The following is a 24518-nucleotide window of genomic DNA, read 5'->3' as shown; positions in this document are numbered from 1 at the left end:
AAACATGTGATGTTGACTCTCGCACACTTGTGGACGTGGAAAGTATAATTTCAGCTTTAGAGTTTTCTGAGTCCTCTTTGTTCTTGACTGAACTTGTTCTTGAAGTGAACGAAGCTATCACCTGCATCACTTTATAGGCTTCCTTCCTGGAGTGACCCAGCATTGGGTTCTGTCCTCGTCACTGTTTTTGCTAATCCGCTCGTCCTTTTTTGGTGCAAAATGTCCTTAGACTCCTCCATTCTCTGGAAATCACCCAACCATCTTATAGCCTTCAGCCCCTCAGGTGAAGCTACATGGCATCATTTTCATTACAGGCCTGAACCCATGAATTTTTCCTCTGGTCCTCTGGATTTTGGCCATTTTGGATAACTCTTATCGCTTCTCCGTCAAAGAGGTCTTTCTGGAGTTTAATAGAGGGTCTTCCTTTAGATAAATTGGCTTTTGGGCATCGCATTTGCTGTCCTCCTTTGCTTCAGCATAGCCACATTATAGGTATCCTTCCTCAGCCAAGACTGGAAACACATCTGCAGAATTGCATCATGCCTGTTCCAACATTTCTCCATTGGCAACCGGTAGCTTTAAATTGATTGTAGTGATTGCATTTAGTTCAGCTCCTTGTCACCGCTCACATCTTTTAACCCTTTGTAGGTTGCAGTGGGCCACATTTCCTTGCCAAATCTTTTAACTGGTTTAATCTAATATTGTGTCTTCAGATCTCGCTACTTTGAAAAAAAAGCTCTGAAAACAAGTGAAATTTTTTCACACCTTCTGAAGTTTTGAAAATGGAAAATTAAAGCTAAATCTATGACAAAATGGCTTTCTAAGATGGATATGCAGCATTGTAGAAATCTGAAAGAAATTCTGATTTTTTGTGAGGCTTTGTGTGTGTTTCACATGCCCTTTATGTTGGATTGGAATTCACCAAACATTCCTTGAACAGCAAGAGCTGGGAATGTGTCCCAGGGGAAAAGCGTTTTTCACCCCTAATGATAATGATTCATAGTACAAAATGAAAGAGGCTGAGTTGGGAGGGACAGAAAAAAGCCAATGCTAAATTAGCTTTCGGGCAGTTTTGATGTGCACTGTAACCACAGCTGTACAGATCACAGGATTCATTTTGATATTGGAGATAAATTCAACTTATGGATGTATATTGTTACCAGACAGAAGCTACTCTGTGATTCAGCTCCAGCAGAATGTGTATGATGTCGGTGCCTTTTGATTTGACTGTGTGAGAAGAAAGGCAATCTGTCAGTAGGGTGCTGAGGGTTAAACACTTTGAATACAGAATAAAGATTGCACAGATGGATACACGCACACTCAAAAGGTTAATGAATAAATTCTCATTCCTGCTTGGAAACTCTCCTAGCCCCCGACAGGAGACAAATGTGATGGTGTGTCTGCATGTGTTAGTGTCAGTGCATGTCACACTAACCAACGTGATCTGATGGGAAGTCGTATAAATAGAATGACACTTTTGAGGACATTTTGCGTGGCATGTCGCGCATTTTAAGCGCTTTTTCGCAGACGCACGGTCACTGTTTTGAATATTGAGGTTAACGTTATGAATTGAAACAAAACTGCTTCATTATTTCTAGGCAACAAAACTACTTGGTTAAAAAAAAGGCTATGGTTTGGGTTCAAACAAGGACGTTTGTTGCGTACGTTACATACATGAGCTAAATAGTCAACGGAAATAAGTCCTCGGTTTCGAGTACAACCTCTGACCTGCAAAAAGATACACCAGACCATGCTGCAATATGGCACATGCCAAATTAAACGTGCGGGACTGGCAGGAACATTTAAGTTTCATAGTTGGTGCTGGTGGGTCTCTTTTCTGCTTCTTTCTACAGAATAGCTGGATAATCAGCCACCCTAGAGCGTGTTGTTGATTCTCACAACGCCTCATCAAAGGGAGATTTAGTCCAAATCAATAAAAGCAGCCATCTGTGTGTCTGTTCGCTTTGGGGTTTTCAGCTTGATTCACATCAGAGGCAGGAGAACGCCTCTGCCAAATCAGGAAAATTCAATTTGCAGTGTTGGACAATGAAAATCGGACTGTGATCCCTGCTTCCTGGTGGTGAGACGTTCTCGCTGTTGCTTCAAAATCTTAGATGCGTTGCTTTTATCATGTAATTTTGATGCAACAATTTGCAACCTCGTTCTCATACCTGAACTGCCCTGAACCTGTTATCGTGACAGAATTGACCTTTTTGCTTAATTCTCTTCCCTTAGTTGCTATTGCTGCGCCTTTCCATTCTTGCATGGCACATACGAGGCAGTTCACCAGGATTTACCACTGAAAATTCCTAGCACTTTTATCAGCTAGCAAGTAACTTTAGCTCCATGAGTTAGATAAAACACTGTCTCCAGCTTTTTAATGTTTCCAGCTGATTAGTTTTAAAATGAAAACTGTAAAATATTCTTAAGGGGAGACACAGTTGAATAGGGTAAGAACAAAAAATGACTAACAGATATCACCATGAAACCTCCCTAGTTGATTTCTTACACTAAGATAATTCATCTCAGTTTTCTGAAATGCTATTTTTAAATAAGCATATGAGCATTCTCTTTTTAAATGAGGTTATTTGCATTGGACAAAGCCAGGCGACAAATGTAATTTCATTTTGTGTTTTACAGAGGGAATTATAGATTATCTCTTTTTATCACTCCATAAATTTAGAAAATACAGTCAATAGCCATATAGGAATCTATTTTTGGCATGTTTTCAGTGATAAGATGTAAATCAGGCTGTGGAGGATAGATGAACAAACCCCTCTGTAAAAACCTTCAACATTTAGTTAGGAATAAAAATGAAAAGTTTGGTGGATGTGAGAGCTACTGAAGTGGAGCTTCCTGGCTTAGAGAGGGTAAATAGGTTTAAAAAAATGAACAAATAGATATCACCATGAAACTTAATAGAATGACTTTTTTATATTTCAAATTTTCAAAAATATTTGTTTTTCTTATGCAAATGAGGCGTTAACTAATGCTAACTTTTTGTGAATTTAGGATATATCGCAAATTGGCAAAGTAGTAAAACAAATACCTTTATGTGTACTGTGGATGTTCTCTTTTCCATTAGTCTGAAGGAAGACGTGTATGGAAGCAAAATAGCCCAAAATTCACACATAAGTCTCACTTGATGGCTAAAAGATTGCGGATAAAGTTGTATGTCCTAGGCAAAAAAATCTGTATCCTCACCAGTTAATCAAGAAGAAATGGAAGGAGCAGAATTGTCCTTGCATTGCAGTGTAGGCCAAAAAAAAATAATCTTTCTTTTATTAATATGATGAGGAAATATTAAGCCAGGCTGTTATTTCATTCTAACAACCTTCTTTGGCTACTTAAATTACATACTTAGACAATCAACACCCGAGATTAGTATAAACTTGTGTTCATGTTTGAAAACTGAATGTATTAACAATGTTACAAGAGAAAAGGCTTTGAGGATGAGAACTAGAGCTCTGTACAGACCTAAAACGAAGACCGGATATACTAGACATAGAGTGGGCTAGTTGAGAATGGGGCCTTTTCTTTTAACCTAAACAGTAAATATATAATGCAGCAGGAAATGCTCCTTGACATTGGAAGTACAGTCGTGTTGGGTTACATTAATACTGTAGTAGTTAGCCAGTTAGCTGGACATGCTTATGTTTGCAGCTTTCGTGAAAGCAGACGATTTCACTGTTTAATCCATTCTGTTAAGTTCTTGGTTTTTGAAAATCTTAAAAAAAAAAGTCCAAAGTCTTTGAGTCACAATATTAAAATAGGTCTTCAAAGCATAATAATTACATATTTATTGAATGAATTTGCATGGATGTCCAAGTAGGGCAGCACAATTGATTTTCTCAATTTTCAAAGGTTACATGTATGTAATAAATACCATTTTATATTAAATATTGCACATCATATTCCACAGTTTGGTACAGATCTCTTCAAAAAGCTCACCATTTTAATGTTTTTCAGTGAAAATGAGAGTAATGATGTAGAAAATATCATTCCCATTAATGTAACAAATCATATTACAATTGCAATATCAGTCACAACTATCACAGTTTGATGTTTTTTCAAAAGCATCCAGCCCTATGTACAAGTAAAGAACGCTTTTTTGAATCATGGCTATGATGGACATGTATGTTCTTTGTTCCGAAAGCACCAAATGAGAACTCATCAAGGGATTTTACTGCCCTATTGACTACTTAGACTTTGATGTAAGCTACCTCTAATGCCTACATGCTTTATACTTGCACCAGTTATTCCTTCATACATAAACACAAGCAACCCCAGCACAGATAATTACACTAATCAAAACCTCTCTGATCTTTTTTTTTATTTTTATTATAATTGTCGACTTCCTTTCGCTTATTGATTATTGAAGCTCCTGAATCCAATTAACGGCCACCAGCTGTACAGGGTTTAGGCACCGGGCGCCTTGATTGCATCCTGCAAAAAGGACATGAAAAGCGGGGACACCATGCGGCTTTAGAAAAGGTTCTTACAAAGGTAATCGAATGAAGCCACGGGCCGTATTCTAAAAGCTTATCTAATAAGGAGCAACAGTGTTTTCAATATTGATTTATTTTTGGTCTCAAATATTTCGAAAGGAAGGTGGCTTGAATGGAGATTGGTTAGCCTTGAACGGAAACAAGGTTTATACGAGGAGAAATTACTTATATTGGCTGTAATTTCATTTAGATACAGAAAACCTGAATTCCGGGTGTGAAATAATTCTGATTTTTGCATCAACCTATTAGGCACATCAAAGCCAGGGCACGGCGGGACAAGCTGCACGCTCTCTAGCCGAGTCAGCTTAGAATACGAGCCCTGCACTCAGGGAACACACGCTGTATATCATCTCTCCGCTGCTTTCAATTCCCCCCAGCTGGTGCCCGGTGTATATAGCTACACACACAGGAGGGCTGACTGTGTTCCTGCCCGCCTCATTTCACAGATCTTAGCGCCTACTGTGCTCTGATGGCAGTGCTTTGCAAACATAGATTCCTTTAGGTTTTTGCCCATTTTATTGGGATATTACAGCTGCGGTTGGTGATCTTCTTTAAAAACATCCTTGTTATATTTGTTGTAATTCTCTTGACACCCACATTGAGAGCAATCAGAAAAATTGAATGCTCTGACAAAAGAGAAAACTCAGGTATTTGTTGTATCGTTTCATTTGTCTACCTACCTGCCTATCTACCTGTGTGCACACTGTCAGCACACTCATTGAGCGTCACTTGAGTCTCTTATGAGCTGCTTGCTTAACAGCTGTGAGCGCTAACAATAACCGTTGTTTCATAATGAACATTTTTGGGGGAGTGGCTTTGGAGGGAGGGACGGGCTGTCGGTGTTGCTGCCATTGACTGTATATAAGAAGTGGACGTGGTCATCGTGACGTCACCCGTTGGTTTGTGGACTGCCATGAGTTCGGCGATTTCGCCGTCACCATCTTGGATTACGGCCGTCGCCATGTTGTTGTTTTTTTGCAGCCAATGAACGGAAGTTACAATATTTGGAACACAGAGGAGTGACGTAGAGACGCCGTATACGTCTCTGCTAGCGGCAGCGACCTGTCAATCACAGTGAGCCTGCTCTAAAGCATACTCCACTTTATGGTCTGTTTTGCTCAAAATTGGACCATAATTTACAAAATGAACATCATGGTGTGTTGAAGAAAACTTGAAACTATAGTGATTGAGACCATAAACGCATGTTTATGGTCTCAATCAAAAATATGACTTATTTTTGCAATCAGGAGTTGCCCCCTGCTGGTCAGTAGAGAAAATGCAGGTTTTAAGACACTTCCGCATTGGCTTCACTCTGCAGAACTGGAGGTTGCCACCTTGGCGCCTTTCCCGCTAGTGACTTATTGAGCTAGCGCTTCTGGAGTTAGCAAGACGGGTCTGGGTTGGTTGGTTAATTCTTTAAAATTCAGCATACTCTTGTTGGTTTCTCAAGATTAGCTTTTCAAATCTAACAAAATGTATTAGTATCAAAAATAAAACAACAGTGTTCAGTGTAGTGTAGTGTTCAGTCATGTTAAATGCTCAGGGAACCATATATATATCTATATATATATAGATATATACAGTATATATAAAGCTGAGCATTCACACCAACCAAGGTGTCAGCCCTCGTATTAATGAGCCACTCCCCAGACCAGGAAATTGTGCTGCTGTTCAAGCTCTTTTCTTGAGCTTTGATCTTTGGAAACATTGAGAGAGAGAGACAACTATCATATTTGCATTTTCAGGCGTAGGACGAGCTTTTCTTCAGAAAACTGAGAGGGTAAATCAACACTGAATCACAGAGCGGCAACGTTGCACCGCTGTCTATGGGCTGACATGTTCAGTCATGTTAGTTGTGCCCTAATCGGTGATGTCACAGCAGGTCGCTCGCTTTTGACATCTGATGGATGCTGTGCAATGACATCACTGTGGCCCAATGTGCAACATGAATGCAATCGGCAATTAAATGGACATGAAATAGAATCCCGAGCCCCCCTGCTGTGTCCATGTTTCGCAGCAACCTACTTTGCTGGAGAGGCCAACGGTAATTGTTGCGATGGATACCAATCAACGGTGTAATCTCCACATCATGTGCCATTTAATTACATGTTCTATGCCTTGATTTGATGAAGGTGGCATGTCTGCGGCATATCTTTACACTGCTTGTATAGCATAGATTGTGAGAAGGCAGCTGCAATATTACTGCCTTACTGTGGCTTCATAAAGTATTCAGACTAGAGGGTGACACAGGAGTAGATTTTCGCTCCACTAAATTCCACAAAACCTTCAAATCCCAGAAGAATGACTCCCGTTCAATCCTCTTTTCTGTGTTGTCTATCATAAAAACAAAAAAAAAGATCTATTGTAATCATAATTCCCCTCCCATCTGCTCCCATTGACATTTTTCCCTGGCCCTTATCATTCACCTGATGGATAGTGAAATTGACTCCCATCCATAGACTGTATATAAGAATTGGACATAGTCAACGCGACGTCACCCATTGGTTTGTGGACTACGGTTTTGAAAGATTGGGTTCGGCATATGGGCCGTTGCCATCTTGGTTTTTGGCTGTGGCCATCTTGTTTTTTTGCAACCAGAAGTGACACGAGAGGTTGGAGCTAAATTCAACCAAACGCTGACACTTTTTTAGGCAACCAATATGTTGCAATTAAGTTTTTTGAATTGAAAAAACACAGAGAAATGGTTAAAGCTCTAAGACAAAAACACCACAAGGAGGCCGCTGTTCTTGTCCCATTTTACACCAAAACTCAATGTTGACTTATATTAACTACAATAATCCGGAATTTAAATAACGTGACTAAAGTGCTTATTTAAAGCCGAATCATTATGTTTTTACTAGACATGGCTTGTAGTGTTTTTGTTTTGTTTCAATTTACAACTGTAATCACCATTCAGGAGAAAATATGCTTCTCTCAGTTCAGCACAGTGATGCTTAATGCATCTATAAATGAGTACAGTTGTTTGGAAAAACAGTGATGTTCAGAGAAAATACACAGAAGAAATAGTTGAAATGTGGATGCATATTTTTCTTCTTCAATTAGTTTCTAAGTGAATCTGGGCCTTGTGTAGTTTTATAATAAAGACTGGAAAATGTTTTTCTTTCTAACACAAGGACTGGACTCTAATTGCATCCATTAATGAGCTCATACACATATCTCACATTGTGCCTGAGCACTCTCCGCTGTCCCATTAAGAGATGCTTTCAGCTCTTTTAGTGGGGAAGTCAAAAGGAAAAGACTGTTGAATAGATTTGCAATGCAATTTGAACATGACATCGAACAGTTGTTAAAGCAGGGCATATTTGTTCATAATGTGAAGCTCAGAGTATCACTGATATTGTCAGTATATCATGGAAACTGCAAGGCATTGTACCAAACAAGGACACTCAGTCCGATGGGTTAAAAAGAACTTCAGACATTCTTTCTCAGTGTTGAGTCTGATTCAGAACGACTAGCAACAAAGAAAAAGAGAGATGAAGAAGAAAGCGGCGGTGGAGAAAGATACAGAGAGCACAGTCATCTCTCTCTCTGTGTAACTCTTTCTCTCATCCGGATTGAGAATGAGGTTGTCATCTTACATAGCTAGCTAACTAGAAAAAGTAGTGTCAAAAAATAGCAACAAGCACGCAAATTGACTACTGGTTACAAAACAGTATCAAGTAATATTGATGCCTCTATATAACACAAGTAAAGAGCCTTCAGTGAAAAGGTTGGCTTTTTGTTCTCTCTGGGAGCCAACACAGACACCGCGCTGTTGGAGGCCCAGACCATATTGCCGGGCCCACTGGGGGTAAGGGAGACAAGGGAGAACCAGAACCATGACTTTGCGGAGCAGACTGTCGGACCCTGCTGCAGTAAAATGAGAGGCTTTCTAAAGGGACTCTGGTGCTCGGAAAAAACTACCTCTTTTGTCCACAGGGACTTCCGACATCAACAATAAATGACAGTTCCTGGTGGTAGCTTTAAGACAACATATGTTTGATCAATGTAAAAAAAATCCTAACTGCTTCTAGCTAAAATGACGGCAGCGGAACACTACCACGATGTATGGTTGAATGAATAAGGTGAAACAAAAAGGCTTTGGAGCCCTTTTTATAAAAAGTAATGAAAATAATACGTTTTAGAGCAGTAGAGTAGAAAGCAATTGATAAAGCAGACAGGATGAGACACGTGTTGAGAATTGTTTCAGGTTTTAATGGTTTGGATTCGATCATATACAGTATATATTGTGTATACAACATATTGGGTCTCATGCATGAAATTAATTAAATCACAAGCAAGTTACAGTCTTTCCTTCTCATTTAGCATTCTGAATAAACAGTCTGTCCTCCCTGGGGAGCCAGGTTTGTCTGTGCCAGCGCTTTTCACTGGCAAAGCTGTGTTCACTGTTCATTGAGTCCCCCCCCTCTCTCTTCCATCTCTAGATGTATCGGTGAGCCTGTTGTCCCTGCTGGTGACCACCTGTGGTCTGGCTTTGTTCAGCGTCTCTCTCTTTGTCTCATGGAAGTTATGCTGGGTGCCCCTGAGTGGCCGCTTCCTCCCAGATGTCCTCAAGGGGGCGCACTTTCTGGGAGGGGACCAACAGCCCGTCCTCACAGAGGTAAGGAAGGTGATGTTCACATTCAAAAGTGAAAAGCATTGATATGTCAAGCAACATTTATTTTGTCATATGACTCATTTATATTTTCTTTGTGTAAACAAAGTGTAGATATGAAATATGGACAAAGTCTCCATCTGCATAGTCACCCATAGGTTTCTGAGGAGCAGTTGTTAAGCTCAGAGTGGGTGGCTCCAGCATTTTGAGAAGCTACAGTTTTAGGCACCTCCATGTTGACTATATTTCTTCAGCTCGAGAGGTTGCCATTTTGCGTGGCCACGATGCTTGAAGTTATAATCCTTATGTTTTAAAAGAAAAACATTTTTGTATTTTCCCTCCAAATGGGCACCTTCCCAGCCATGCGATACACACTAATTCAACATCAGCTCCCTCCTGATGCCGCCTCCATCTAATACAAATAAATTGATATAAGAAGGGAGCAAACGACAGTTTCTTTCTGTTTACATGTAGCCATAGTGCAGTAGGTTCATAGCACATACCTACATGTAGCCATTACCACAATGTAAGCCATTACCACAGCTCCACTGGTTCAGTCCAGTGGATGGCCAGTCCTAAAGGAGCGATCAATACCCAAATGGCGTGCTAGGCTTAACTGTACGCTGTTGCCACTATAGCGTATTTGCATTGCTGTAACTATTACACAAGCTGCTGTTGACGTATGCCATACAGGTGGACGGGGACGAAAGGGAGTACAGCGAGGATGGCTGTGTGAAGGAGCCTTCAGGACCCCTCTCGGCTGTGGTTGTCCCAGAGTCAGGCCTAAAGATAAGCCACACGTCGCCTGACATCCCACTGGAGACCCAGACCAAGGTGGAGAAAAACCAGTTCCACACTCTGGCCAGAGACAGGGTCCAGAGACAGATAACTGAGCCTACTTCGTCTGTACGGTCAGTACACATCAAAACCCCAAAGCTACTGTCCATCTTTTGGCTTTGGCAGATTAAACACAGATGGACACACACAGACACCTAGACCTTTGATTTCAGATATACCTTTTCACAAAGTTGACAGCATACAATACATCAGGCTTAAGGACACAAAGTGGCACCAGCAGTGGCCTCACAGCAACAAAGACTTGACAAAGAAGAGTCAATCAAAATTGTTTGAATGTTTTTATTTGTCCACTTTTACATTTTGTTTCAGGCACAACTCCATCCGACGTCAGATGAACTTGTCTAATCCGGACTTCAACCCTGCTCAGTTCCAGCGCCAAGAGTCACTATCTGGTTTGGGCCGAATCAAACCAGAACTCTACAAGCAGCGATCCGTGGACGCAGAAGATGGCCGTCACCCCGACGGCTGTGGGCGTCTCCTCTTCGTCCTGAAGTTTGACTTTGACCTGGAGCAGCTGATCGTGAAGATCCACAAGGCCCAGGACCTTCCCGCCAAGGACTTCTCAGGGACTTCCGATCCTTACGTCAAGATCTACCTGCTGCCCGACCGCAAAACCAAGCACCAGACCAAGGTGCACCGCAAGACACTCAACCCGGTGTTCGATGAGGTGTTTCTCTTTCCTGTGGCGTACGCGGAGCTGTCGAGCCGCAAGCTGCATTTCAGTGTCTACGACTTTGACAGGTTCTCTCGCCATGACTTGATTGGCCAAGTGGTGGTGGACAACTTCCTGGATCTTGCTGACTTTCCACGGGAGACTAAACTGTGCCGGGACGTACAATATGTGACCTCGGTGAGAAAGTAACTTTTATCCATTTCCTTAAATTCTATCACTATGTGGCTATCTCTCTTCCTCTCCTCCTTTGCAACACTGACGCTGCATGTCTTAGTAAAGCTTTCCATTTGTTACTGTCAGTACCAAGGTGGGTTGTTAATAGTGAGCAACTGACTAGAATGTAGCAGCATTATTACAGATGGATACATGTGTACGTCTGTTAGACCAGCAGTATCCATACCAACATAAATCCCATGCCCTTTCTTGAGTTTGGCCAGAATCTGGTCAAACTGCCAAAAAGAGCACAAAACCCTGTAATAACAGCAGGGGGAGGTAGATATATCAATGGACTTGTGTCTCATTTCCCCTTCAAGTGGAACTAATCTGTGGTTTCAGGAGGCAGAAACATTGAAATATACTTAGACACAGTTAATGTTTAATGAAAGCAGTAGGAAACACTTGGGGGTAGTGACCCAGATCCACGCTGACATAAGACTGGTGTTGGTTTGACAGAGATACAGCGACACTGTCTATATTACATTATTCACTTTGATAAATCTACAGAGTTGGTACACTGAGTAACTCAGTAAGAAAGTTGGAGCCTCCTGCAAGGGAATTCCTCATGGTTAGCCAGTGTTATAGAGTGAAGAAGTCAGCCTGGTGTGTCTCAGTTTGGGATAGAAACTCTGGTTTTCCGGTCTATGGGCAAATAGGGCTACAGTTACTTTGCTCATGAACATGATCAGTTTATGGAATGACAATACATAAACATGTGAGATTCCATATTCAATTGATAGTTTATGGTATATATATTTCATAACAACATTTTCAGAAACTACGTGTTAAGACAGCAAGTAATAAGAGAAAATGTGTTATATTTTCACACCTCATTTGACCCAATAGGAGCTTCTATAGCCCGGTCACATTCTGGAACAGCCAACGAGAGTCCGCTTTGAAAGACAATGCCCGCCTCTCTTCTTTGGGTAAAGCTCGAGCCAATTGAAAACAGATCCTGTTCAAACTCAGGCTCCATATAGCCAATGAAATTACGAAGACAAGGATATGCAGATTTATCAGATTGAATCCTGGGAAAGTTTTCAAAACTGAAATTGTAAACCGTGAGTCAGGTACCTGAGACCGATTATCAAGAGCAAAGTCTGGTTCATGAGAATTTTCAAGAATCTGTGAAAGTTGACAATGCTTAAATATGTTATAGTTAACCATACATCAACATAAATAAACTATAGTTCAAATTTCGGACACATAGTTTATCGTAGTATATGCATTTTGATGTGGTGACGCGAGCCTCCAAATGCGTTTTTACGTGGCCGCACTCTTAGTAAACCACGTGTAAAATATTAATTTTCTGTCGTATTGTTATAATTTCTAACTTCTACCAGGTACCATGACCCCATCCTGTCGTAGGAGTGTGTTTTCCGGGTCATAAGTCCCAGCCATAGATAACTGCTGCCATCTGTTGGCCAAAACAAATCCAGGCGGAAATAAAATCCTTCTTTTTCAGTGTGTGGTAAACTCCATAGCTCAATGCCAGTAGCACTTACAGTGATTCTGACTGTTTGTGAAGAAACTTCAGAGTGTTACCGTTCAATAGAGACTAAAACCATACATGTACTCCCAATGGTTCAATAAGAGCTGTCAGTTTACTTTGGGTACACTTTGGATAGGCATTTTAGGCAAATTTTACAGGAGTGATAAGATTAGCTTTGCATAAGACGATTGAGTTCTGGAGGTGTGCAGCACTTGCGCTGTGGTGGTGGGGCCCAAAGTGAAATCTTTTCACGGGGCCAAAAATCCTTGGTGGCGCCCCTGGATTTAACAATCTTAAAAATAGCAGAAATCATACCAAATGTTACAAAACATGCCACTTTCTCAGAACCCATCGACGATCTGTCTGATGATCATTTAACCTCTGGGGGCAACGACCAATATTTTGCTCGTGAAGCTCAGAGACTTGCCATACAAACATCAGTTTGCTGCGGGTGTCCATGGGTTATTTGAATGGGTTTTTGGTTAGATGCCAGAAATAAGGTATCTGTTCAACACAAGCTGAAGAGATTTTAATGTTTTGTTGTGCAACAGAAAATACGTCAGTAAATTTCCAACTGTGAATTTTAGGTATCTTAAAAAAGGCGGTTGCTAACAAAACGTCTTCACGCCGACTCGTCCTCCTTCACAGCCCGTTGTGTATACTCGACTTCGTGCCAACGTGGTGTAGTTCGTTTTATAGTCTAACATTAGCTTTTTACTTCTAACGACTGCATTCACGCTTCAGAAATCATAAAAGTGGTGTTCATTCGTGAAGATTATCTTGATGAACAAAACGTGTAAGTATTACAAATTTGAATTTTCCACAGAGCTTATTCTCTGCAATAATCCAAAAACGAAATATCCCATTGGCTTTTTGTCGATGGAACCAGTGCGATGCTAACTTCTGGGTTGGCCTACGACAATATGTCATCCCTGAGGCACTCTATTAAGTGGCTGCTTTCCAAGGTAAATAGAAGCGAGTCCTACTGGTTATTAATAGAGAGTTAGAACACTAAAATCAACTGTTTTCAAAACATTTACATATGAATAAATACATGTCTTGATATTTTTGTATATTTACGAAACTTTATGCAATTTTATACATATCATTTGCATGAGTTTATGTCACTTGCCTTTTGCTAAGAAACCCATGAAACTTCATATCAGCATATCAGTGTTTTGGGGAAGCTAACCCTGGCGTCTAGAGTGTGGCCTGATTTTTTTGGAGAGACTTTGAACCTTACGCCGACAACATCTGCTCCTCATCAAGTAATTAAGTTCAAAGTTGCAGAAAATGATCGTTAGCTGGGTCAGCACTCAACCAGCTCTGACCTGTTATTGCAGCACTAACAACAGACCCTTGTGGGAGAATGCTGCCAACACACACACACACCCACACTTATCTTATTGGAGCCCAAATATTGTTTTAACACCTTCCAGCTAAATAAGGTCAGTATAAATGGGTCAGAAGCTCCTCTGAGGCATCCGACTTGTGAACTATAGCTACCCTGTCTCCTGTGTCCAAGTCTGAGGCGTCAACTTTCTAAATATAATCCCTTATTAATCATCCATTCACCCAACACAGACTGCAATCAGCAATGCAAACTACTGGGCTTTTCCAACTCAGGGTATAATGTGTTTACTTTGAGCAACTTTGGCATACTTTTGTCTTCCAAAGCAAGAAAATAAGATTTGTTGTATTTCAAGATATATTTATTTTTTTAATTTTACCCAATTCACAAACAAAACTAGACTGAATACTAATCATGCACAAACTACGTATGAACGTAACAAGTAATTAAACCAAACAAATAACTAGCAAAATAAATTACTTTCAAAAATCTAATCCAAATAAAGCAAACAGCTAGAATAATAATGTTAGTAAAATGAAAAGTAAATACTAACAACAGATAAATAGTTCCTAATATTTCTTTTGGCGATCAAATCTGATGAAATGGATTCTTGAGATGGCACATGCTGTTGTAATCATGCTGCATGAAGAGAAGCATGAATTAATTAGGTAATGTACACCATGATAGTGCTGATTGTTCCTGTACATGTTTGACTGTCTTTACAGCCATCTGAAGGAAGCAGGTATCTGCTCCATCTGTATTCTCTAACTGGAGTTATGATGTCACTGTAAAACCACAAGGTTTCAGCGCAACCAGCATCAGACTGTTGTAAAAAATAACCACAGAAACCTCCGTTTTGATGTGAACATCAATGGTGTTGCTTCAATTAATTATTCTACACAGTTTCTTCTGCACGTCAACAGGCGTGTTGGAGACTGACACATTGAAAACAGTTCACACAGCTCCACAAAGAAATTGTGAATCACTATAATTTATTTATAACTCAAGCACACACACGCACGCACACACACACACACACACACACACACACACACACACACACACACAGGTTTCTTAAATTGAAACCTTCCAATCTTCATTTTCTGTCCCCTCCCCCCACTGTGAATATATATAATGGTTTGATTAGGGAATATATATGATGTGATGATTATACATAGAGGAAATAGAAAAGCATATTTGGTGTCTATTGCATTTTTGGCCGTGAAGGTCTGAGCCCCACAACCCGCCGGTGTGTTTGAAAGGCATGTTTTCTTTAAAAAATAATAATTTGAATTGCAAAAAATACAGCATTTATCATCAACAGAAACTGTGAAAACATTAATTATTGTTGGATGTTAAAATTTCTAAAAGTCCTTGTATAAATCACGAATACATGCTTCCGTCAGGAAAAACAACCAAATCCAGCTTAAAATAGTGATTTTTAATTTTAAATTGTTGGCAAAAAACAGCTGTTTACACTAACCACATCCTGTAAAAGACATTGAATTCTGTGCTCCGCGATGCAACTGGGAAGCCACGATTGACTCTACTGAGACCAACAGTCACATGACTAGAATTCAGTGAACCTTTGACTGAACTGCAGGCTGTTTACACTGAGCAGAGTGGAGAGAGAGGTTGTAAGTAAAGGTTGTAAAATAGCAGTGGTGGGCCGCCAGGGCCAGCTAAGCCTTCTCTGCTGGCCTAAACAGAATCACAAAATTATAGCTATTTTATAGCTAGAACTTGGGACGGCACATACCTGTCACTCAAAATGTCCGCGGCCTTAATTATCTATAACATTAAGTCTTGATATAATTTTAACAATTGAGTTATACAACCCCCCCCCCCCCCCCTACAGGTGTCATGAACAAGAATATTAGCTTTAGGGCCCAAAAACATCTTTTGTTTATGTCTGCTCTAAAGTTGGTCATTTTAACAGGGACTGACTTGCTTTTGGAGCCAGCCTTAAGTGGCTATTTGAGTGTTTTCGGCACTTTCGAGTCATTTTTCAGCCCCGGAAGTTGACACTTGGTTAAACCATCTTTTCTTCTTTTCAAAGTATAAACCACCCTACAAAAGATGAATAGTTATCAGACAATTGAGAAATGAGTTGATCTTTTTTTATATTTTTGTAAATTTGTGTTAAATTATGGTCTCATTAGCTATCAAGCTTGCTAATTGCATGGGAAGAGTATCTAATGTATATGTATGAACACGTAATACAAAGAGAAAATAGTGTGAGTCAGAAACAATTAGTTCTCTGATCTCTCATCTATCTTGGCTTGCTTCAGTGTTAGCTTAAGCACTGCGTCACCAAGAGTGTAGAACAGGGTCACTTGACTTACTTTGCCTGGAGAGACATGGGAGCGTAAGTTTCCTCCCCTGGTACTTTTTTTTAGAACATACAAGCTTTATTAGTCCATCTGAATGCTTTTTGATGCACTCTAGCACCTTATTTACATTAAAAAGTACACAAAAATTGACCATTGTGAATCAATTAATTTACATTGTGAATTAGAAAATGATAGGCGGGCCATTTGGCTTGAATAACATTTTGCATTTCGAGGATAAATTGCATGTTGCCAAGTCTTGTGTGACAATTGACTTTTACACTACATTAGCAGCTATATTTTTTCAGGTTATCGGGTTTTTAAAGCGTTATTTTGGTTAATGTCTTTCCTAATAAACAGACCTGCGTGAGAGCTTACCTTTATGAGTCTCTGGAGAGTTTAGTGGTTCATCATTAGAGAAAACTCTCCAGACTCATTGCTTGGTCCTTACCTCATTACGAACCATCCAGTAATCCATTTGGCTCAATTTGCAGTCAATCAGCCGACCGATTGAATACATCGTTTCCTGAGATGTTAACATTTGTATATTGAATAAATGCCAATGGTGAGTTCCCTCATTTCTTGCTCAACTGGTGGAGATGTGTCGTATTTAATGATTTTGAGTGTCAAGAGACTTCCCAGCTTGTTCACTGGATTGATTCAATTTGCTTTGGGACATCATGCTGTTATATGTGCTTGGCTATTTTCTCCTCAGCTGTAGATTATTCTGAGACAAAGACATTAAAGAGCTCAGAGATGCTGCCAGGGCCAGTCAATACTATTGACTGCAGTCTCGTTGGCTTGTAATTCGGACATTGATAAATGGGGTCAGCATGTGCATATGCCGTGTGTGTAAGTATGTGGTTAATTCAGTAAAGGAGGTCCCCATTTCCCAACAATGGCAAATGGTAACATATAACATGCACTTGTCCTCCCATGTGCCCTCAGGGATTAAGTGAGAAATATGATTCCCTAGATCAGGGGTCGCCTACACGCAGCGATACTCTGTAGCATTCATTTCTTTTGCTTGGTCTCAATCTGCGTTGGAGGCTACCTGAACTCTGTGGAGTGAAGGACACGCCATCCTGTCCATTTGTTTTATTCCACTAATCGATACATTCTGGTGATGCCGTCGAAAATCAAAATGTTTGAAGTGTATTCACAGACAAATCCGACTTCAGTTTAATACTGTCGGCATTTAGTTTGACACAAATCGTGAGCGTGATTAACCTGTCTAACTGGGCTAAACCAACCAGTGTGCCACAGCGCCACAACTGGTGCGCTGCCAATGCTTACACTTTTAACTCTCGCTAAGTAACACTTAAATATTTTTCAAGAGAACCAAGCTAGCTGTTTACCTTCATTCCCAGTCTTTATGCTAACCTAAGCTAACTGTGTCCTGGCTCTAGCTTCATATTTAGCACACGGAAATGAGGGTGGTATAGATCTTCTCTTCAAATATCTGTAAAACACTCCCGGTTTACAACAGGCACTACCAAATTGTCCACATTGGTTTAACCACAATGAAAATGTTGAGAATATTGTTATACTTGTTTTCAGCGTTTATTATGCTCCGTCTCATTAACGAACTATAGAAACAGAAACAACACACCCTGCTCCTAAATGTCAATCAGTATGATGTTGCCATGGCTGTTGCTATGATGCTTGCAGCTCTTTTCTGACTGTCAGTATGCAACTATTTTGTGTTTGGTTATTAAAAGGTATCTGACAATCAATAGTTTTATCGCACCTATGCAATCCGTGTGTTTCCTGTGTTAGTAGTGTTTTGGTGGATTTTCGGCGCTGTCTATGGTGTTGATGTGTGGGATATGTGTGTAGGTGTGCTAAAAGCGATGAAACAATAGACCTTTCTCACAGCAGTTTGACTTGTCATAAACAGGAAGAGCACAGGTGTTACTAATTACGCTATATATTATATGCAACTGGCCAAGTTATATTCAAGTGGCCAAGTGACGCAGCGTGAATGAAATCAAAGCAGCTAAACAGATTTCAGCCGTCATTAATTTCATCATTCACACCTGGGCTTCTTCCCTATTGTGACAAGTCTTATTGTCTTCTGTGAAATGGGTCCATTGTCCCCCATCCTGATTCAAACCGGGACCCCTCGTGCGTTTTCAAAATATGGGCTCCCTAAATTACACTGGTATTTCTGAATGAATGTGGTACAGATTTAATGAAATGCTATGTATTGGATCAGAAAGCACCTTTGTTAGAGGGCAACTTTTGATATGCTCTCACACTCTTTTCTTAGATACTTTGATACAAATGTCCATATACAGTATACAAAACAATAGATAGCACATAATTGATGAGACGCCTATTCATGAGACAGACTTTTAAATTTCCTTCGAAAGCTGCAACGTATTCAGTCTCATGGCTTTCCACTGCATTTACTCGTCTACAAATCAGCTACCAGTTCTGTGTGTATCTGTCTCACTATTCTTTACTGAGAGTTATGACGGATATGTAACCCGATTCTGCCAGGGTATATTCATCTATACAGCTCAAGTTCAGCCTCGGCAGTGATTTATTTACTTCCACCATGTTCAGCCAGGCAGATACTGTATATTGTACTGTTGATTGGCCTTCGTGTAACGGGATCTCCGATGTTTAAGTGAGCTGAACAAACTCTCATGCCATGGAATATTAGTACTCAACTCAGTTCAGCTCTTTTGTCATGCGAACGTCATTATTAAAGTATATTATATATAAAAATTATATTGGGAAACGATTACAACTAATTAGATTTGTTGGGGAGAATCTTTAGCAATGAAAAGAAGTATAGAATTTAGTTCTTGCTAACATTAGAATTCAGTAAAATATTTAAAAATATCTTGGATATCGTGTGTTTTTACATCTTATACACTGAGACTTAGCCCCCAAAGGATTTCCATTTTTTTCAATTAAAAGAAGAAAAAAGAAAGAAAACAGTTGCAGTGACAGATGTGGCAGCAGAATAATTATTCTCAACACTAGGAACAGGGAGGTTACTGAGTAGACATGGCTACTACTGGCAATGAGTTAGAGAAAAATGTTCATGGCTTATTGGAGTTTTAAATCAAAAAGATGACCATGTATTCTGCTGTGTAGATAATGTACCTCTACACATTTATGTGCTTTGCATTTGCATTGTGTGACTGGTGACTGAGGTTTTCACAGCTTTGAATAATTGCTGCTTTTATGCTGTAGGAATGCAGGAATTTGAAAATGGGAACACTATAAGCAAGGCAAGGTAACCTATACAACTACTGTAAAGTTTTTCCAACGATTGCTGGTGTCTCATGTCAAATCTAGATTAAATCAAGAGCACCAATTAGTAAATAGTGCACACAAGTTATTTAATTGAGAGCAAGCAAACTGACTACAATCCAGACGCAGTATGTTCTTTTTTTTGGTATGTAAACTGCAAAAGCTTCTGAATATAGTACATACTGTCTGAAGGGAGCGTTTAAAAAAAAATAACCCTGATAATGTTGTAGTGATGTCATCAGGGTTATCTCAGCTTGGTCGTGGAGACTACACATTTCCAACATAAAACCCATTTCTTTCAAAAAAGAGTTTAAAGGATGTGGGTGTTTACCAAGTAAAGGGTTGAATGAAAGATGCTACTGAGTTGCATTATGGGAAATGGAGGATCCAGGTTTTTTTGGAGCTTGGCCTATAATTGGGTAGTTCCATTAATAATAATTGGTATGAGGCTTTCATTTATTTATTTTTTTTATTTAAATGCAATTTAGAAATACTTTTTTATTTTTTAAATTTACTGCTCTTTAATTTGGTACATGTGCACTTTTACCATGTCCCCAGTGCAAAGTAACAAACCTCTACAATAACTATGAGTGTAACAATATAGTAATATTTTTCATCATTTACTGTGTCCCTGAAGTCATTTTCTGCCCTGTTAGTTACTATATTCTCATTTCCCCCCAAAAAAGACAACAATGCCATTGAGACCACTTTCAGGAAGTGACATGATTGTTTTGGATCGAACTCAAACGAGGAAAGTAGGGTAAGAATAACCTTTCACTCATGTGAAACTGTGGTTAAATCATGAAGAAATTTGGTCTGATCAAAATAATTTTGATGAAGTTATTGTTCTGTTTATGTGTAGAAGGTTAGCTAGCTAAATCTGGATCACTCCCAGAGCTATGGCTAACGTAGCTCCAGATTTTCAACCCTGTAATGTTCCACAATAAACCAATACAAACCAGTCCGGCGTTAAAGAATATTATTTATAAAAGTTTAACAAGCCACTATTCTTATATAATAAAAGTAATAATAAAAAATAAATAAATATTTTTTAAAGTTATAAGGCAGAATTGTTGCTGCATAACAGGAATGACTCAATCGCTATAAAAAATATTACATTTCTCGGTGTCAACCCCCTTCTGCCAGATCGTAACAAGATGAAGCTACGATAATGGCGAGAAAAAAAGCCCATATAAACGACAAGCGGACAAAGCTCGTCCCAAAACAAGAGTGAATCTGGGCTTGGCTTTAATTCGCTGGCGAGCACACTGATCTTCGTTGTTTACAAATTGCAACAAGCAAATCCTACTCATTGTGCCTTTAAACATAACACACTTTTAGAGGAGGAGGAAAATAGGACGAAAACATATTGAGAAAGAGCAGAGAGAGATCGAGTTAGGCTACATCCACACTACTCCATTTCCATTTGAAAACGCATATGTTTTGCTACGTTTACACTGAACGTCCACACTACGCCGGCGTTTTCGAGCACCGAAAACGGAGGAGTTTGAAAACGCTCCTGAGGACGGATAAGTTTGAAAACTCCGGGTTGCGTTTTTGTGTGGATGGCCGAAACCGGATAAGATTAGAAACGATGACGCCCACACCTGCGTTCGCTACTTGATTGGTTCTTAGCAGTCATGACGTGTCCTTCCCTGATTCGTCACACACCTATCACGTGACCCTTACCCGGAAGCTCACTAACAACAACATTGATTACCGATCGACTACCAGGTTAATCCAACATGGACAACTGATTGCAGGCGATGCTGACCTTGTTGTCTTTACTAGCAGCTGTTGTTCAGTTAAAGTCTCCATTATTACAGAGGAAGCAGCTGTTATTGGAGCGATTAGCGAGCGGCGTGACCAGCGGCGTTACTAGACCTACGGAGCGGACATCTGAAGTCACGGTTAGCAGCTTTAGGGAGGGTGATGGACACAAAACTGAGGACTTTACTTTTCTTATTAATGCTTATTTTGTTCTGCACAACAATTGTGAAGTCCGCAGATAACATGTAAAAGGAACAAAAGCAGTAAATGCTATTCAGTAGGACAGATAGTTAAGGCACCAGCAGAGCTACGACTCAATGAAACCGAGTAAACGAGTGAGAGACGTGTGTTGACCACATTTATGGACCCATAACCTAGTAAACCTTTACATGTAAGTGTTGATTTTAAAGTAGATTTGATATGTGAGAGAGATATAGAGCAAGACCTGCAGTGTTGTAACCAAGTCTGAAAAATAACAGACACGAAATGTGTCTGTTTGAGTTTAAAGAGGAAGATTTTAGAGAAGATCTTAAGTATCAAACACGACCTTTCATTATTAAAGACGAATTACTCTGTCGTATTTTTTTGAACTAAGCAACCAATCTACTTCCTGTTTACATCGACACTTACGCGCATGCCCAGTGTACGTGAAGAGTCACGTGATATTCGTTTTCAGGCGTTTTAGTCCGGACGGAGATCAATTCGAAAACGATGCTGAAATGTCGTGTGGACGGAGATTGTTTTTGTTTTAAAACTCCTTTTTGTTTGAAAATGGATGTATGGATGTAGCCTTAGACTGAGCCTGTGATCATTAAAGACACAGCAACAGAGAGGCTTGTAGATAAAGCCTCGCTGCCCCTTAGGGAGAGAAGGTGCTAGTATTATAATTGGAGAAGATGGACTGTCCACACTCTCTCTGTGCTTTATTGGAACGCTTTCAAGCACCTTTCTAATTCCATTGGCCGAGCACAAGTAACCATAATCCTGACCACAGGCTTGATTTGAGTGCTCAGAGGAGTAGCGGAAGCGAGCGGCACTGTACAGTCTGAAAACTTAAGTGTGCTTCATGAGTGTGTGTGTTGGGAGGAGGATATCACATTATCTGCTGAAGGGCTAAAGGGTTTTCTGCAGGTTTGTGGGAGTGTCTACCAGTTTGCGTTTGTGGGTGTGTGAGTTCCTGTGCTTGTGCCAGAAATTCATACATGTGTTTCACCTTGGAGACAGCACAAGCTGTAAAGTAACAATGATGATGTAGTGTCAGAGGTGGATTCTGCCTCAGCAACTCGTGTGATGAATCAACTCATCACACAGATCAAAATGTCACAGATCCTGAACAACTCTGCTCCTGTGTGTAAGTGTGTGTTTGTGTGTGCACATGTGTGAGCGCATGTGTGTTTCAATGCTTGCAGGCGTGTCGATGCTGACATCCGTGATGAATCAACTAATTTTGTTCAATTTGATTTTCAGCGATTTTCAGCAGAAGACCCAGAGCAGTAGCATCCTAATGTGTGTGTGTGCGTGTGTGTGCGTGTGTGTGTGTGTGTGTGTGTGTGTGTGTGTGTGTGTGTGTGTGTGTGTGTGTGTGTGTGTGTGGCGGCCCATATAGACTGACTTCAATTAATCCTAATCAGCATCAGAAAGAGTAAATATTGATGTCCAAGGGATACAATGATTTTCCAGTTTCAGCAGTAGTGACCTTTAAGTAGGCTTTCTATCTAATTGGTCGCTTCTGACAAAGACTAAGTACAAAATCACTAACATCCTGTCCAATGTCCATTCCGTCCAATCATTGATTGGACGGAATGCTTTTAGACACATCAGATAGTTGTGTTAACCTGCAAGGTGTCCATTGAAATACAAAGCACATTAATTCAGAGAAGCAAGAGAGAGTTTATGTTATAATAGTAGAGCTATCAGTACATTTATTGACTTTTATTTGCAGATGCTTAAACAACTGGAACCACATCAGCCAGTGGTCATTTTCCTTTTAAAATTCCTTGTAGTGATTAAGTATCCAAAATTGGGGGCATATCTATATTCCCAGGGTCTTATATTTCCAAGGTGCTTTGTCAGTTTCCTATATTACAAAAGTCCTATGTTCCCAGTGTCATACGTATATATCAAAAGTCCTATCTTCCTAGTGTCCTATGTTCCCACAGTCCTATATTTCCAAGGACCTATGTTTCCAGAGTATTACATTTCCAAGATCCGACATTCCCAGGGTCCTATATTAAAAAAGTCCTGTTTTCCCAGGGTCCTATGTTGCCAGGGTCCTATGTTCTCAGGGTCTTATATTTCCAAGGTCCTATGTTCCCAGAGTATATATCCAAGGTCCTACATTCCCAGGGCCCTATGTTCCCATGGTCCTATATTTACAAGTCCTATGTTCCTTGGATGCTATGTTTACAGGGCCTTATGTTCGAAGGGTCCTTTGTTCCCAGTGTCCTATGTTTCCAGGATCCTATTTTTCCCAGTACAATATTCTATGTTTCCCAGTTCAATATTCCAACACAGATTAAGTAGGTCAAACTTTTTCGAAGGTATAATGTTGTCAGGGACTCATTTTCCTCGGGTGCTATTCAACTTCATGCTACGTTCCCTTTGATGAGCAGCTGATAGCACGTCATATTGAGAGAATAGGGCTGGAGAACATCTTTTGCAGGTTTCCATTTTGTGTTATAGATCTGGGGAACAAGCCAGTTCTAATTCCAAGCTTGTCAAAAACATACTTAGTTGAGCCCAAACCACTATCTTTTCCTAAACCTAAAAAATGTGTTCCCTAAACCTAAGTGACACCAAGGGGTACCCAGTGTGTTTTAAAAGGGATGCTAAGGGGTCCTGACCAAGCATTTGTATGTGACAAGTTGGGACTGAGAACAGGTTTGGGGAACATAGGACCTTGGGAACAAAGGACCCTGGGAGAGAACATGTAGAATTTAGGTACATAGGCCTTTGGGAGAGAACATGTAGAACTGGGGATCATAGGACCCCCATTGTTATGTTATGTAATTGTTATGTTCCCATTATGTGACTCATAAATCTGGGGAACATAGGAGCCTGGGAACATAGGAGTGACCCCTCCAAATATGTTGTACTTCTTATTTAAGATTCTGTAACAGGGAGGTCTGTGTCAGCCCAACCTGTGGGAGAAAGCGTAAAACTAGAGATCAGTTTTCTCTGTAAGAAACCTTGTTTAGGCCTTTGCCTCATGAACGCACCACTCGCTCTCACACCATCACACGTTATTTTCAGATGTGTTAATTGGGAAAAGAGCTTGGCATGTGCATGACTGTGGGTAAGTTGTGAAAGCAGGGATATTCTCAAAGGAAGACAGGAGTAATTTCAATCTGATGGCAGACACCACAAGTTTATACAAATACTGACTTAAAGATGCAACAAATATCCAAAACCAGCTTGCATATCATTTAAATGATA

At 40.1% G+C, this 24518-nt stretch overlaps 1 protein-coding gene across 2 annotated transcripts in view; it reads left to right on the top strand.

Annotated features, from left to right (window-relative positions):
- The window catches only part of syt9b (synaptotagmin IXb), a 40436-nt gene that overhangs the window by 5811 nt on the left and 10107 nt on the right, over positions 1-24518 (top strand). For both annotated transcript variants that reach the window (XM_076106581.1, XM_076106582.1), the window contains exons 2-4: positions 8954-9129; positions 9817-10034; positions 10291-10831. In XM_076106581.1, the coding sequence (XP_075962696.1) occupies positions 8954-9129; positions 9817-10034; positions 10291-10831 (935 nt within the window). The remainder of the gene's footprint in view (positions 1-8953; positions 9130-9816; positions 10035-10290; positions 10832-24518) is intronic.

Source organism: Anarhichas minor, unplaced genomic scaffold (assembly GCF_050575085.1).
Source record: "Anarhichas minor isolate MPS153535 unplaced genomic scaffold, ASM5057508v1 ptg000034l, whole genome shotgun sequence".
NCBI lineage: Eukaryota > Metazoa > Chordata > Actinopteri > Perciformes > Anarhichadidae > Anarhichas > Anarhichas minor.
Note: the sequence above shows the minus strand (reverse complement) of the source record. Positions and strands in the feature narration are given on the sequence as shown.